Source organism: Charadrius vociferus, unplaced genomic scaffold (assembly GCF_000708025.1).
Source record: "Charadrius vociferus isolate BGI_N301 unplaced genomic scaffold, ASM70802v2 scaffold15, whole genome shotgun sequence".
NCBI classification, from domain to species: Eukaryota; Metazoa; Chordata; class Aves; order Charadriiformes; family Charadriidae; genus Charadrius; species Charadrius vociferus.
This window is the reverse complement of record NW_009650064.1, coordinates 8,240,535-8,255,857: the sequence shown is the minus strand read 5'-3', so window position 1 is coordinate 8,255,857 and position 15,323 is coordinate 8,240,535. Positions and strand designations below refer to the sequence as shown.

Genomic DNA, 15,323 nt, shown 5'->3' with positions numbered 1-15,323 from the left:
GCACACTGGGAGGGTTAGCTGGGGTCACGTACAGGTGGGATGGCAGAAGTACTGCAGGGAAGGATCTGCAGCAGCACCCCTGCACTGCCCTTGCATTTCCAGCTTATAAACCTCCATGCTTTCCCTCTGCCCTTCCTTCTCTGTCTGGTTTCTACTCACTATCAGAGCAATCCTCAAATTTGTTCCCACACAGCTGATCTCACTGCCTCCCACATCCAGTCTGATCCCTTCATGCCACCCGGCTCCTCTCCTAACTTACCCCTTTGCTCCCCCACCCACACAAACCCCGAGTCTTTCTCACCACCTCAGATGCTCAGCGCACCCTCCCAGCTATCATCCTTACTCTGCTTCTTTAAACCACTTCTCTCAACTCAGAATCCAGTATCACGGTAGCCATATGGTATCAGGTTTTGTGCCTAAGCATCGTCCTTATAAGCCATGCACAAATGAGAAAATAAAGCTGGTTCTTATTATTCAGTGCACACAGCACAGGAGGAGTTACAAAAAGCAATACTCTGAGGGAAGGATGGAGACACACTAAGGGCTTTCGAATTTTATGCAGCCTTGTGAAAATATGATGTAGAGCTCAAACTATAAATGCCCACTGAATACAGCGTTGTGTGCTATTAATCCATTAAAAAAAAAAAAAAAGAAAAGTGATTCTGCTCTCTCTCTTTTTTTGTTTAGATATTAAGAAGAGCAGACAAGAATGGTAAGACTGATCATGTGTCTTTCCCCCTCCCTTTGGAAAAAAAAATAATCCATCATTGATTCAGCATTTTAAGTCATGCTTTAAACATCCTAACAGGGAAACCAGCCATCCCTCATGTCATCTTGTGTTTTCTGTGGGTTCAATGCACTGTATTTTGTTGTGCACTGATTCATCCTATGGGTTCTTTAAGGGCAGATCTTGTGCTTTCACAAATTGGCATGTGTGTTTGATTTGCACTTTGGGTGCACGTGGGTGTTTTCTTAGTGACATTGTGTTCACAAGAAGGTTTGAAATACTTGTTAGTAGCTCCAGCTTATTACTTCTTAAAAACACCGTAGGCTATATCCAGCAGTCAGACTTGCATTTGGCAGTTATATATTTGTTCAGTGTGTTGGTAGGCAGAATAGAGACTTCAACTCACATATTTATAACACAACAGTCATGAGTTTTTTATTATGTTCTTAATGGAAAGTTTTTTCCCTTGTGCCTACTGACTGTTTTTCCTTCCACATATATTTTTTCTCTTGTTTAAATTCCATAAGTTGGAGCATAGTACTGTAAGGCTTCACAGATGCTCCAGTTTGGCCTCGGCAGTGGAAGCGCCTTGCTGTAAGGACTACAAGGGTAACCACTGGATTTTTTTTTCTGCTGGTATGCGTAGTCATGGTCTTGAACCTGACTTTAACTCCTTTTCCCATCTGAGAATTGCTGCACAATTTTGAACCAATTGCATTTTTGTGCCACATACCCCAGCAGAGAAATGAAGCCGCTACCATGTCCCTGTGTCACACAGAGTGTGCGATTCAGTATGTTTGAGGCTATGAAGGGCTTCTGTAGCTCCGCAGTTACCATAATAGTATGCATACTTAACTCAGATAACCAAATTTGGATCTTACAGGACAAGAAGAAAACACAAGCTTGCAATTATTTAGCACTGTAATACTGAAGTACGGAAAGAAGGGAGATGCAAATTCTTGCAGAAGCATGGGAGAGACTTCAGTCTTTTCCTGGAGGCATGGAACAGGGTCAAACCCACAGCTCAGACAGATTCAACCCTGGCAAGCAATTCCCAGTCAATCCTCAGAAAACAGGTGTTATGCAGGTTTGATAAAATATACAATCAGGTATTGTTTTGGTGTGAGGTAAAACAGAACCGATCTTCTGTTCAGTAAGTTCCAAACCACAACAGGTATCTGAAGGCAAATGGATACCATTGAGAAAATCAGGGAGAATAACTTTCAAGGAAGAACTGTTGGACAGCAAGGGGCTACCATACAGTCTGATGGCATAGCTGAGCCTGTTGAGTAACGGTTTACTGTTGCTGAGAAGGCAATCCCACCTCACAGTCCACCTCCACCTGCGTATTTCTGCCCCAGCCTGTGTGTGGCAACTGGCACTTCCCACGAAACCATGGCAGGCTCCTTCAGGGAGCTCAGGAGCCACAAAATCCATCACTGTGATAGTTTTTTGGAATTGTTTTTCTTATCTCCCTCAGTCAGTTTGCCAGTGCCTTGCAAGGGCAGTGATGGGGCAAGTTGAATCCCAAGGTGAGTGCTGGGATGGGGAGGAGAAAGATCTTCCCCTTCAGCAGTGTCTTTCCAGCTTAGCTACATGCCAACCACAGCCAAGCTCTGCTGGCATCCCCCGCAGACCTCCTCATGGTGTTTGGAATAGATGTTTATCTGTCTGCTCTGAAGACTGATGAAAGTCACAGCGCATGGTGCAGAGCACCGGTCGTCACCCACATGGAGTCAAAAAGAGCCCCTGCAGCTCCATGTCCCGGCCCTGGACTTTGAACTCATGTTCTGTCTCAGCTCTGGTGGATCCACAGCACTTGGGTGGGTCAGGAAGGCTTCCAGTCCTCACTGGGGTTACCCCACAGCTTATTACTTATACATTACTATTAAAATAGGGGAAACAGCTCACACGATCAGTGACAAATTTGCTTGTTCCAGAACAATATGAAACGACATCAGCACCAGAGGCTTTGGTCACCGGCATTCATACCTATATATGGATGCTTTACAACATATTATTGGGAGGAAAATGTCTCAGTTCAGTCACTTTAGGTCTATTAATTTAAGTCCATGAACTTCAAATGGCTTCAGCTCTTACGTGCTTAATTGGGTTTGCTCAACCGCCAGTTGCCCGTGGGACTTCCACTTTGCTGATCTAGCACGGCAGAGCCTCGTGCCACACTAATAGGGAGGAGATTTGTTTTAAGGCTGGGAAGTTAGGTAGCTTCTCAGAACGGTTATGGGATGTGTGAACGCTTACCTAACATGTTTACACTGTTGTCAACACAGATTATTAGCTTTTGTTAATGATGAGGATACTTACACTTTCAGTGTCACCTTACTGTAAACCAAATGTATAGGTTTACAGTAACAAATAGTGTTACTGTCTGTGCCATGCCCCTGTTAAGTGCACCCATACACTTTTAATAGGGCTTTCTCAGAGCTGCCGTATTCATTCTCTTTGTGAGAATAAAATACCCCCAAAAAATTTATCATCAAAAACCTTACTAGGTACTTGCTTGACAGCAAGAAAAAAGTAAATCCCCAAAAGTGGATCAAGCTGATAAATAGGAGTATTATAGGAGACAGCAGTCTTACTATGAATTTAGGGACTGTGGGACTTCAGGTTAGCCTTCTGCAACATGGAAAGACAACTATTCTCGCAAAGACAATATAAAATAAGAGCTCAAAGGAGCCACGAGATCCTGCTGGATTGCCGTTACTCAAAAAACATTGCAATGATTTATGGCAGCTAGGTTTAATTGAGAAACTCCTTTATCAAACAGTCATTCCCCTATTCGAAAGAAGCTGTACAAATGTACAAATGTTGTTTCTTTTAGGGTGGTGGTTTCTTTCTTTGCCAGCCCAGGTATGTGTATCATTCTGTTACCCTCCCATTTCTGGAAATATCAGCTGGGCACAGCTTCCATGAGAGGATCAGCTTCATAAGCTCTATCTATAGTTTTTATTTCGTGGCTGAGCACCTCTGCTCTGTATGGAGCAGACCCACACTCCTCCCGCAACTGAAAAGGCCATGTGATTTTCTTGAGAGAGAACAAGGCATAGGGAAGGAATATCACATTTCTAAGAAATACATAGTTCATAATATTTACAAAAGCAATAGAAAATCCTGAGGGGAAAAAAGCAATTTCATAAAGGTGAGATGTTGCACATTGACCTTTTTGGAAAGGAAAAGTTTCAGGTTTGCCTGTCAGAATGAAATTTTTGTCAGGTTTACTTTACAAAACTCCATGCGTTCCAAGGAAAGTGTGTGGACTTCACATAGAACAGATTTGGAAGAATTCCAGCTAAATGGAAAGTTCTTCGTTTATTTCATTCCTTTTGCTATTTAAAACAAAATCAAAATCATTAAATTTCTCTCAAAAAATCGTGTCCCTAACCTGCAAGGGAGGGTGTAAAGAAATATGGGAAACTGGAACTGCCAAATGCAGTCTTTCCTAATCAAAAAAAATTTTTACCTCTCTCATCCCACAGGCAACAGTGGTTGCCCCACACACGTGTGACTGCAGCACCTATATGTGCTTGTCTGCATGAGGTGTTTGTCTTGTCTTCTGATAAGGGACATGGGGCACCCCATTAGCCTTGCAGTGATTTGCAATCAAATGAAATTATATCCATTGTTGGTAAAGGTCACCCAGGGACCTCTCCTGACCATGCAGTTTGACACGTGCCCTATTAGTTTAGCTTCATGCCATAATTCTTTCCTGTTAGCACAGGAATAGAAATTCAAATATAGGCTATGTTGCAGAAATCCAATCACAAGCATTCTGACTGTCAAAATGGGGAAGAAAAAGGGTAATAATCTACTGAGAATGCAATTCTCAATCTTGCAAGAGTAACAGTTTTCCTTCAGCTGAGGGAAGGTCCTTCAACACTGATGGTTCAACACTGAGCAGAGCCAAGGAGTACCACAAAATAACTGGAGAGCAGTGCCCTGCCTTTGCCTGCATCAAGGTGGGGATCGTTTCTCTTCCCATCCTCCTGGGGAAGAAGAGGGTTGCTCTTCCCTTTTATCAGAGTCTACCTACTTTATCATCTCCAGCTTTTTCTTGGGGGGAGCCTGGCTGCTGCAGATCTATTCTCTTATGACAGTGGGAAAAAAATGACTCTGAGCCCAGTGGCTTGGCTGTGGGCTGTTGAGTGTATGCACCAGCACAACAGCCACCCTCCTGTTCTGGAGCATGGGCCTCCCCTCCTACTCTGGGAACATGGCATGCCCTGCCATTTAAAACTCCCCTTAGCACTTTGCAGTGTGAAAACAGCCACCCAGTCAAACGTGGAGGGAGGAGGGAGTGACCACCAGCTGTGTCCTCCAAAGGGAGGACCTCTCAGCTGTCTCTCTCCTCCGCAAGTTTGATTATGGTATTTGATGATGAATTTGTTCCAAACTTACAGCTCCTGCCCCCAAACTCTCGGATCAGCTCCAAGCAGGAGCCCTAAAATGGGCAGGTCTGATATGATGGGTTTATAAAAGATGGTTTGTATATAGATGCTGTCATTGATTTGCAAATTCAACTCAGCTGTTATGAAAATGCACTGAGTATAAGCTATATCTCAAACATTCTGTAAGATCCTAAAAGAAGATATTTGAAAACATCATAGGAAATATCTGCTATAGAAGCAGAGATTTCCCCTCACCGCCCCCCCCCTGATTTGCAAATTCAACTCAGCTGTTATGAAAATGCACTGAGTATAAGCTATATCTCAAACATTCTGTAAGATCCTAAAAGAAGATATTTGAAAACATCATAGGAAATATCTGCTATAGAAGCAGAGATTTCCCCTCACCCCCCCCCCCCAAAAAAAAAAAATCTTAACCATAAGGAACACAGTAAACTGTGTGCTGCAGGCAGTCAAGAATGACTGCAACTAAATGAGAGAGAAATAAAAAATTGACTAAACAAAAAAAGAGTAGCGCTCCAGAGATGGTCAAACCTGAATATCAAACACCCAGCACAAACCAGCAACAAAATGTTATTAATGCCAGAACCAGCGTATTTATGTCTGGTTTCATTTTTTCTCTGACTTTTCAGACAGGCGCTCACTTTTTTCTCTCCTAAAAATGTATCTTTTATAATGTCATTGAACTAGAATCTGTAAAATGAAAAGTACAGTCAGATGAGACTAATCTTCTCATTCTGTTGTATGTCTTCATTCAGCATTCCCTGATGTCCATGATACAGAGCAGGAGCATCACTTTTAAATGCAGAATTCTAAAACTGTATAAAATAGCATGATAATACATGCAGTAGAAAAATTATTGTTGATTGCAGTGATCTGGGGATTTCAGTCCAGTTCTGAAACCATGCAAACGTTAGCCCGACAAAAAAATGTGGGTCGTAAATAAAGGGTTCTTTAAAATAAGGCAAGTGCAGCAGTAGCATCCTATCACTTCCACTGGTGTCAGTGGCCAAAGGGATTGATTCCCAGAGCGTACACATTTGAGTCGCCCAACAAGATTTCCACAGAATAACCAAAAAACCTCCGAGCTGCCCCTGTACGATGATCAAGTGGGAATCTCAGAACACTCACTCTGGAGTCAGTTTTGCAAAGATCAAAACAGATCTTTTCATATTCATCATTTATTGACAGTGCCATTGCAGGACAAATACTGACTTTGTAGGTGAGTTCTCTACCTACTGCATCTGCTCATGTGTCTCCAGGTGAGCTCTGGTGGGATGATAGCTGCCTCACTACACCAGTACTCAGACGGTGACTTCTCAGTGGCTCTAGCTTGTAGCCCAGAGTGCTAATTTATGCCATCCCAGAGGAGTGAGTGAATGTGCCTGCAAGAGGCAGGGGAAGCACCTCAGGAAGAGGACCTCTTAAATCACCCTAAAGTGCACTGTCAGGGTTTGCCTGGAGGCTCTCTGGAGATTGCCATTTAGGGGATTAAACTTTTTTCCAAGGAAAATTTTAGTTACACCAAAGCAAGTCATGCCAAGTGCCTGATTTCAGCGTTTTTTCCTAGGCCAGCATCTCCTAACCTGGGGCCACAACATCCTGACATCTCATGAGGTCTTCAGCTAGCCCACAGCCCCCAGCAGCACTGCTCGCTGGCGGCTGCAGCAGTGCATGGGCTCTCCCCTCCACACACATGGACTGGCCAGATATGTCACAGCGTGTCAGGGTGACCCATCTTTTGTGTGCCTTTCCTTGAGAAAAACAGCTAGGTGCAGGAATCCCTTGGGGAACCTCTATGTGCCATGATAACCACCCAGAAGGGCCAGGTTTGAGCAGCCCATAGCAGCCACCTTTGAGCTATACATTTACTGGATGACTTTACAGAACATATATTCTCAACGGGAGCCAGAGCACAGAAATTCTCTGAACTGCAGCATCATTGATTTGAGCTCCCAGATTACTCAATCAGCACTGATGAAATGGATTAGTAAGGCAAAACCCCTGTAGCACAGCCTTCAGGGACTCTCGCCACGCTGCTGTTTGCTTCCTGACCATCTGGATCCCCTGCAGACACCACCCTGGCTCCTGTTTCGGAGCCCAGGCTCTGCCTGGGGTGGGATTCCCCATCCCACCTCCCTGGGTCCTTCAGGTGCTGCAGGGTAGACTCTCTGCTCCAGATTCCAAATGTTATTATTTCTATAAAGATGAAATGACTACTTTTAAATCTAAACCCTCTCCCTGTTAGCCTAGACCCCTTACAACCACTTGATTACTTACATGTGCTAAGCTTTTCCAGCATAACAGCTGAAATAATGGCTCAGAATCATTATTTCTGGTTATATCGATACTCGATACAGATCAGAGTCAGTGAAAGCTTAGTGCATTTGCCCAGAATCTTTAAAGCTTCAGCCTATGTCTGTGCTTTTTCTTCTGCAACTCCTTATGCCTGGGTCCTAGGGCATATTATCAGCATACTTTTTTTGGCACACGGAAATTTTTCTTTTTGGCAACTCTTTCTCGGTCTGATTCCAGCCTATGTGCCATATGCCAATAAATCAGGTGTTTTTCAACTTTTTGCATCTGGTTCAGTCCATCTGTGTCTGTTGCATTTGTTTCCCTCCACTACCTTGTTTTCTCTGTGTATAGGGGAATATCTTTAAGCACTCAAGTGCTTTGATCCAAGTCCAGGTATGGACGATCAGTTCCTTCCAAAAAGGTAAGTCACGCAGCAGGTCCCCGGGAGCAGGTCAGCTGGGAGGAGGACCCACGTTTACGCTGCCTTCCCTCTGTGTTTCCTTCAGCCATGCCGGGGACCGTGGCACTCTAAGGCTTTAAGTTCTCCAGAGGCAGCCAGATTTCAAAAAGCCATAAAGGGCCATCACTATTCCCAGGAGAGATTTAGGAAGGCAGCTCCCATTGAGAACTGTGAGGGCCTGGATGGGGCTGGGGTTTTGGCCCTTGCTTTTCCCATGGCAGAATTGGCTGCTTCGTTTTGATCGCTGTCATTTCCTAGTGCAACTTGTACCTTCCTGGGGAATAAATACTTTCTGACACAGGACATTTTTCTATTTGTTGTTTTCACTTGTTACCTCTTCTCCCTTTGCTAATTTTGCCCTACAAAGGTAGAGGATTGTGCTCATAGAGCACACCAAGGTGAATCCCAGGATACGCTTTAGCCCAGTGGGGTTTTTCCTTCCGATTGCCATAAGCTCTTCCATGTGGCTCTTCCCATTGCCATAAGCCCTAGGGCTGCCATTCAGCCATACCAGTTCCATCTGATGTGGCTCCTGCTATGGAAAGACTGCCTGAAATAGATTGGAGTGGAAGCTGTTTTGTTGCCCTCCAGCATTTGCTGGCATCTCTGTGAGACATCCTGCTCCTCTGCATCACTGTAACTTCCTTCACTGGCTGCAGACTCACCATTTGCCATCATCTTTGGGCACATAGATTCCAAATATATACGTGCTCTTGTTCATAATTTGCTTGATATCTTTTCACTCACTGAAGCCATCTTTCAGCTCAAAAAGAGAGTATGTATGTGGCTTTCCTTGGTCAGATATGCTGTTGTCTATTGAAGCCATAAGCTCTCCAAAATGCGTCCTGGAGATTACTAGTGTTTCTGGAGGGGACTAGCTGGGGAATATCACTTGGGCCCATTTTACCCATAAAAACATCTATTCAATAGAGAGGTGAATTTGAGACTGAAATGAATGTAAGAATGCAATTGTAACCCAATTAAAAGTAGTCATTTCATCTTTATAGAAATAAAAACACCGTGTAAATGTATTTCTAAACGGAGATTCATTTTATTATTTATATTTTTGTCTGCCAGCCAGGGGTGTTTTGGCTTCAAGGAGGATGGGCAACTTTGCCTGTTTTTGAAGAAACCCTGCTTTTGAAAGACATCGGAGAAGATAGACAAAAGCAAGCAAGGCTTGCAAAACAGCTGCTTTGAGATAACATTGCCAAGGCAAACGCTGCTGAAGATTGATTTGTCTGAGGGATGCGTGGCTTCAGAGAATTTTGTCTTTCATGAATCATCCATCCCCTGTCGCTTTGCCAGTGACAAGGATTGAAACATCTGTAATAAAGGTTTCTGCTCAGCTGCTCTGAAGCACTTAAATCAGACAGTATTTATCTGGGCGCTCTGAGGGCAGCGAGGTGTGCCCCAGGGAGGCAGTGCTGAGGATATGTAATGCAGCCTTTAAAATAAAAGCCATTCTTGACACTTGAAAAAAAAACCTGGCTAGGCAAATGTGTCTTCAATTAAACAGCACAAGGAGCACTTGTTAGAGGTTGGGTCTGAGCTTCGTCTGAGCACTGAGGAAGTGCAGGGGTGGCAGGGGTAACTAGCAAAGCAGTTACACTCATACAAAGTCAGAGAGATGCACTGAAGAATCAGAGCTTTTTTCAGTAAACGTAACTCTGTGAAGTCTGTAAGTAACTGCATAGGTTCAAATCTCCTTGGCTTTTGCCAGCAACAAGCTCAGCCATGTGTCAGTCAATGTCAATAACATTCCAAATGTTTTTGAGAATAAATAGCAATGAAGCAAAAGGCAATGTCTGCTCTTGAATGGTAAAATTTAAAGAAAATAGCTAAAGTTCCCGATCTGGCTGTTGACAGATCATTGATTTTCTGAATTGGTGTGAAACCAATGATCCTGAAAAATGGAGATAAACAGACAGATGATTCAGATTTTGTGTCATACCCAGACTGTTCTGTAAGTAAACTCATAATATGTTTATCTCAGAAAAATTGCCAAAAATCACCAGATTCTTGAGTATGTGTATAACTTGCATGCAAATCACGCTTCCCAGCAAAGGCTAAAGCTGCACAGGCAGTTTGATTAAACAATCAATTGTATCCGTATAAGCCAAAGGAAGCATAGCTGTGAAAAGAAGCTCATTTAAACACAGTCAATATTTGATATTCCTTCTCTGTAACCAGTGCCAAATGGCAGATGTTTTTAGATTATCAATTAGGTAATCATGGCAGTTCTGTCAAAGAAAATTGCATACCTTCGACAAAGTATTGTGCCATCTTGGTTTTTAGCTCTTGCAGATCCTGACATTTTATTTTGATCATAATGATGATTATCCCCAGCTACAATCTGCGTTCTCATATTGCACATTTCAAAATGTTTTTGTTGAAGCAGACATTCAATTTGTCCAATTTTGAAACATCTTGAAGATTACATATTTGAAGCCATGTTCAAGTCAAAGAAATTATGAAATAAGAACAAGTAAAAGACTGAGGAAATGCCTCAGCTCTATTTTTCAAATCTCTATGCTGTAGTACAGCATGTAGTTACAGGATTCAGATACTATCTTTATAATAGTTTCTTCATCACTATAAAATTAGGCCACAATATATTGTAGATTTATCTAGTGCTTAGGGCATTGTAGTCTTATCCTCCACAGTTGTTTATTGCCCTGTGAGTCATTCAGTACGTTACTGAAGGAAGAGGGAGAGGGATGAGAACTTACTTAGTGCTAACCAAAACAGAGTTATGAAGGGTTAGGCTCTGAAAATATTATCTATCCTTCATGCAAAGGGTCAATCAGTTTAGATAAATTATTACTTAACTGCTGTTTAAACATTTCAACTTCTAAGTTAAAGCAACAGGTGGATTTTTTTTCTTCGGCGTTTGCTTGCTGATTATCAATCTTGCATTTAAAACTCACTCATATACACTAGTCAATGAGGAACAAATTGCCATAACTATATTAATGGAGCTACGGCTTTGCCTCATCCTGACCCACACACTTCTTCTGAAGTCATGCCTGTACAGTAAAGAAAAGAGGACACTTGTTCTTCAGGACAGAATCAAATGTCAGCTGTTGTTGAGGGATCCCTGATGAAATCTCGTGGACTTCTGTGGGGTCAGCTTTCCATTTACAAACGTCTGTCTGTTACTCTTCTAACATCCTGCTGACAAGCATTAGTTGGTTTCTTGCATCACCTTCTATGCAATGTCCTTCAAAGCCCCATCCAGGCTCTCATTCATTTCAGCAAACAGAACTATCTTACATTTCTTTTATTAATTGATTCCTTCTTCTCAGTCTTGAATCATAAACACAGGAACATATTAGTTGTGCTGACTGTCATATGTTGTTTAAATAGTCATTGCGATATGATTAGAGGCCAGAGTTAAGAGTCTAATGCTCCTCGCATCCCAGGGTCCTGCTTTCAAAAACAGATGATAACCTAACTCTGCCCCTCCGTGGGTGGGACAGGCTGTCCAAATTGCAGTACATTTTCTCAATTTCTGATGTCACTTATGAAAAAAAAAAAAAAAGCAAAGCATGGGATATCTGCGGGACAGCACCTTCTCTGGGATTTTCAGACATGCATAGATGAGGTGAGATACAAATAGGATCCCTTCTTCAATTAAATGCCGTAGTATTTATTGGAATACCCTTTAGAAAGCATTGATGGTTGTGCAGAATTTGATCTGACAAAAGGAGGGTAAGGCTTCAGTCTTAAGTGGTAGCATCCTGAAAATAACAGATGAATTAATCTTTGCTTAACACATCTCAGCGCAAGCATTTTGCCTCATGTAGTCAAGGGCTCGCTATAATTAAAGTTAAACTAAGAAACAGGTGAAACAGTCTCCACTAAATAGTGTAGTAGAGATTGTAAGAAGGACTTAATCCTCTTGAATTAATGTATAACCCATTACTGTTCTTCTAAATGTTATCATATGGTACTGCCCCTCCCCCTGAGGCCTGTTAGTCCTGTAGACACTTCCTAACTACATGAGCATGTTATAGACGATGATCAGGACCCATGTGGTGATGACCGGTTTTGTCCCAAACAAATGAGAACAGCAGATACTTAAAAGATAAAGTCAACTTCTTCATAGTTGGGCTTCACTGTATATTACATGGCCAATCCAAACTCCATCTGAAAATCCATCTGAGGATTTTGAATGAACTCTGATATATGTCCAAAACCTTTTTTCTCATTCCTAAATTTTTGTGTAATATCCAGCCAAATTACATGCCGGCAAATAGAAATTTATTTTCTATGCTGACCAAGAAAATGAGCTGAAATTCTTCCCAGTGGAAGAGGACACAAAGCTGGCTTCCTATCACATGAAAGGAAAACTTTTATTTATTTTGTTAAGTCCACAGCAAGCATAGAGCTTTTTGAGAAAGATGTATTTTATGAGGAAAGAGAATCAAAATGCTGGAAATCGGTGTATTGATTAGTGTCCTTAGCTAGAGAGTAGAGCCAGGGCCAGATCCCTATTGCTACTGAATTGTTCACTTGAGTCTCAGTCTCCCGCGTGGGAGGCAGAGAGCAGAGGAAAGAAAGAGGGGGAAAAGGAGAGGGAAATAAATAACTCTAGAGAGCTGAAGAAATTTTCATTGAACTAATGTGTTCTTTCAACAAATGTTTTCATTTCCCTGGATTTTCTCTGTCCCCCTCAGTCTTAGGAGGTCACTGGTCTTCTATGCAGAGGTGGGGACACTGGCAGGGAGCAAATAAGGGAAGCATGGGGGCATGACAGGGAGAAGCCGCAGTGAATGGGATCAGGGCAAAGATGGGATTGTATTGATGTGTTTATCAATAGAGACTTACCAAAACCAGCTATCTCTGCTTGAAAGATGAGAAGGAGGAAGAATACCAGAGTTACCAGGCAAACTGAGAACTCTGATACAACAGCTGATGCGTTTAAAATCATGTTCTTTATGTGTTTTGATCAAATATGTAAAGTTTTTACACTTAATCTAAAGAGCTAGCGTTTTTTAATAACTTCCTCCTCTACTGCATGAAATAAACCAGCAAAACCATAAATGAAACTAAGACACTTTCCATTTCTTCATTGTTTCAGATGATGGAAAACTGTCCTTTGATGAATTCAAAGCTTACTTTGCTGATGGAGTTCTGAGTGAAGAAGAACTGCATGAACTTTTTCACACAATCGATACACAAAATACTGAGTAAGTGTCCCCTTCTTACAGAGTGCTACTCTCTGTACCTGAGAATGGAAAAAAAAAAGACATCAGGTTGATTTTAGAAAACAAGTCTAAGAAGAAAGCTGCTTCAGGGAAACGAGGCTGTGTCAAATGACTCTAAACTGTACAAGTGAAGTGTTTCTAAACCTTGTAGAAATATCTCCATGTTCCAATAAATGTGAGTTGGGTACTGAGAACACACGGTGGAAACTGAATGCCTTTTGTGCTCTCCACCCTAGATAGTAAAGAAAAGGGCTTGTGGCTTCCTTGAGGCTTAAGTATGAGTTCCTCAATTCTTGACTCTTCTTCACTGATTCACTACCTGAGGTGAATACTTGGAGCAGATGTTGAGCAGGGAAAAAAAGAAATGAAGCAATCATAGTAAAGAGCAGAAAAAGCCATCCTGTCTGGTGCTGGCATAGTTATTGTGTTGGTGTTGTCGCTTAGGCTGTTCGGACAGCCCTATGACCGGCTTAACAAGGCTGCAGGTTGAGGGTGTGAAGAACCTTACTTACTGCTTTCAACACAGCCAAACTTGTGCCATTGCATGCTCTCTTAAGCTAACTTTTCCTTATCTACAGTGATTAAGGTGAATTGAAAACTGGATGAATGGCCAGGCCCAGAGGGTGGTCATCAACGGCACGAGGTCTAGTTGGAGGCCAGTAACTAGTGTTGTACCCCAGGGGTCAATACTGGGTCCAGTCCTGCTTAACATCTCCATTAATGATCTGGATGATGGGTCACAGTGTACCATCAGCAAGTTTACTGATGACACAAAACTGGGAGGCATGTCTGATATGCCAGAAGGTCATGCTACCATCCAGAGTGACCTGGGGAAATGAGCTGGCAGCAACTTCATGAATTTCTACAAGAAGTGCAAAGTCCTGCACCTGAAGAAGAACAACCCCATGCACTGATATAAGCTGGGGGCCAACCAGCTGGAAAGCATCTTGGCGGAAAAGGACATGGGGGTCATGGTGGACGCCAACTTGAACACGAGCCAACAACATGCCCTTGCCGCAAAGAAGGCAAATGGTATTCTGGGTTGCATTAGACAAAGTATTGCTAGCAGGCCAAGGGAGGTGATCCTTCACCTCTGCTTAGCACTGGTGAGGCTGCACCTGGAGTAGTGTCCAGTTCTGGGCTCCTCAGTACAAGAGAGACATGGACATGCTGGATAGAGTCCAACAATGGGCCACAGAGATGATTAAGTGACTGGGGCATCTCTCCTGTGAGGAAAGGCTGAGAGAACTGTGACTGTTTAGCCAGGAGAAGAGAAGGCTTGGGAGGGACCTCATCCATGTATATAGATATCTCAAGGGAGGGTGCAAAAAGGACAGAGCCAGGCTCTTTTCAGTGGTGCCCAGTGACAGGACTAGACAATGGGCACAAAGTAAAATACAGGAAGTTCCCTCTGAGCATTAGGCAACACTTTTTTACTGTGAAGTTGGCCAAACATTGGCACAGGTAGCCCAGAGAGATCATGGAGGCTCCATCCTTGGAAATATTGAAAAGCCATCTGGACATGGTTCAAGGCAACTGGCTCTAGGTAGCCCTGCTTGAGCAGGGGGCGTTAGACCAGATGATCTTCAGAGGTCCCTTCCAGCCTCAGCCATCCTGTGATTCTATGACTGAAAAAGAGAATTAATTCCCTTTTTATTTGCTTTCTGGCCATCAGCAGTTATTCGCAGCATATGTCTCCCATTTATTGTCATTTAGGAGGGTATTACTAAGCTAGTGGTTTTTAAACTGGACTGTTCCTGGGGCAGAGAAGGGCCCAAGGAGAGGCCGTTTATTGTTTTTGCGAAGAGGTTATAAAGACATCATGTAGCAATCATGGTGTGGATTATGATTCTGTTTACAAGGAGCGAGTACACAGTAAGTCAGTATTGCTTTTCTCAGCTGCATGGAAAGGAAAAACAAGTGTTAAGATGCTATCACAGCCTGCTCCCAGGTAGGAGCAGCGTAACAGGATCTTATCTCATCCAATGCCAAACTCCATTGTACCGCTGGAGTTTTTTACCTCTCACAGGAAAAAAACCCACCACACTTATTTTGTATTTCATCTACCTCATAAACTTCGAGACGCTACATCATGATAAGATGTTAGTAGCCTTGCTCCTCAGACACATGAATTTGGTCATCACCTTAATAGTTTAGGACTTGCCCATTACCCAGGTAGCTCCAGACAGGCCTTTTCCCTT

At 42.8% G+C, this 15,323-nt stretch overlaps 1 protein-coding gene across 1 annotated transcript in view; it reads left to right on the top strand.

The window, feature by feature from the left end:
* Positions 1 to 2,237: 2,237 nt before the first annotated feature.
* Positions 2,238 to 15,323, top strand: part of NECAB1 (N-terminal EF-hand calcium binding protein 1) — a 65,564-nt gene continuing 52,478 nt past the window's right edge. Inside the window, exons 1-2 of the mRNA XM_009891939.1 lie at positions 2,238 to 2,259; positions 12,996 to 13,104. Of these exons, the coding sequence (XP_009890241.1) occupies positions 2,238 to 2,259; positions 12,996 to 13,104 (131 nt within the window). The remainder of the gene's footprint in view (positions 2,260 to 12,995; positions 13,105 to 15,323) is intronic.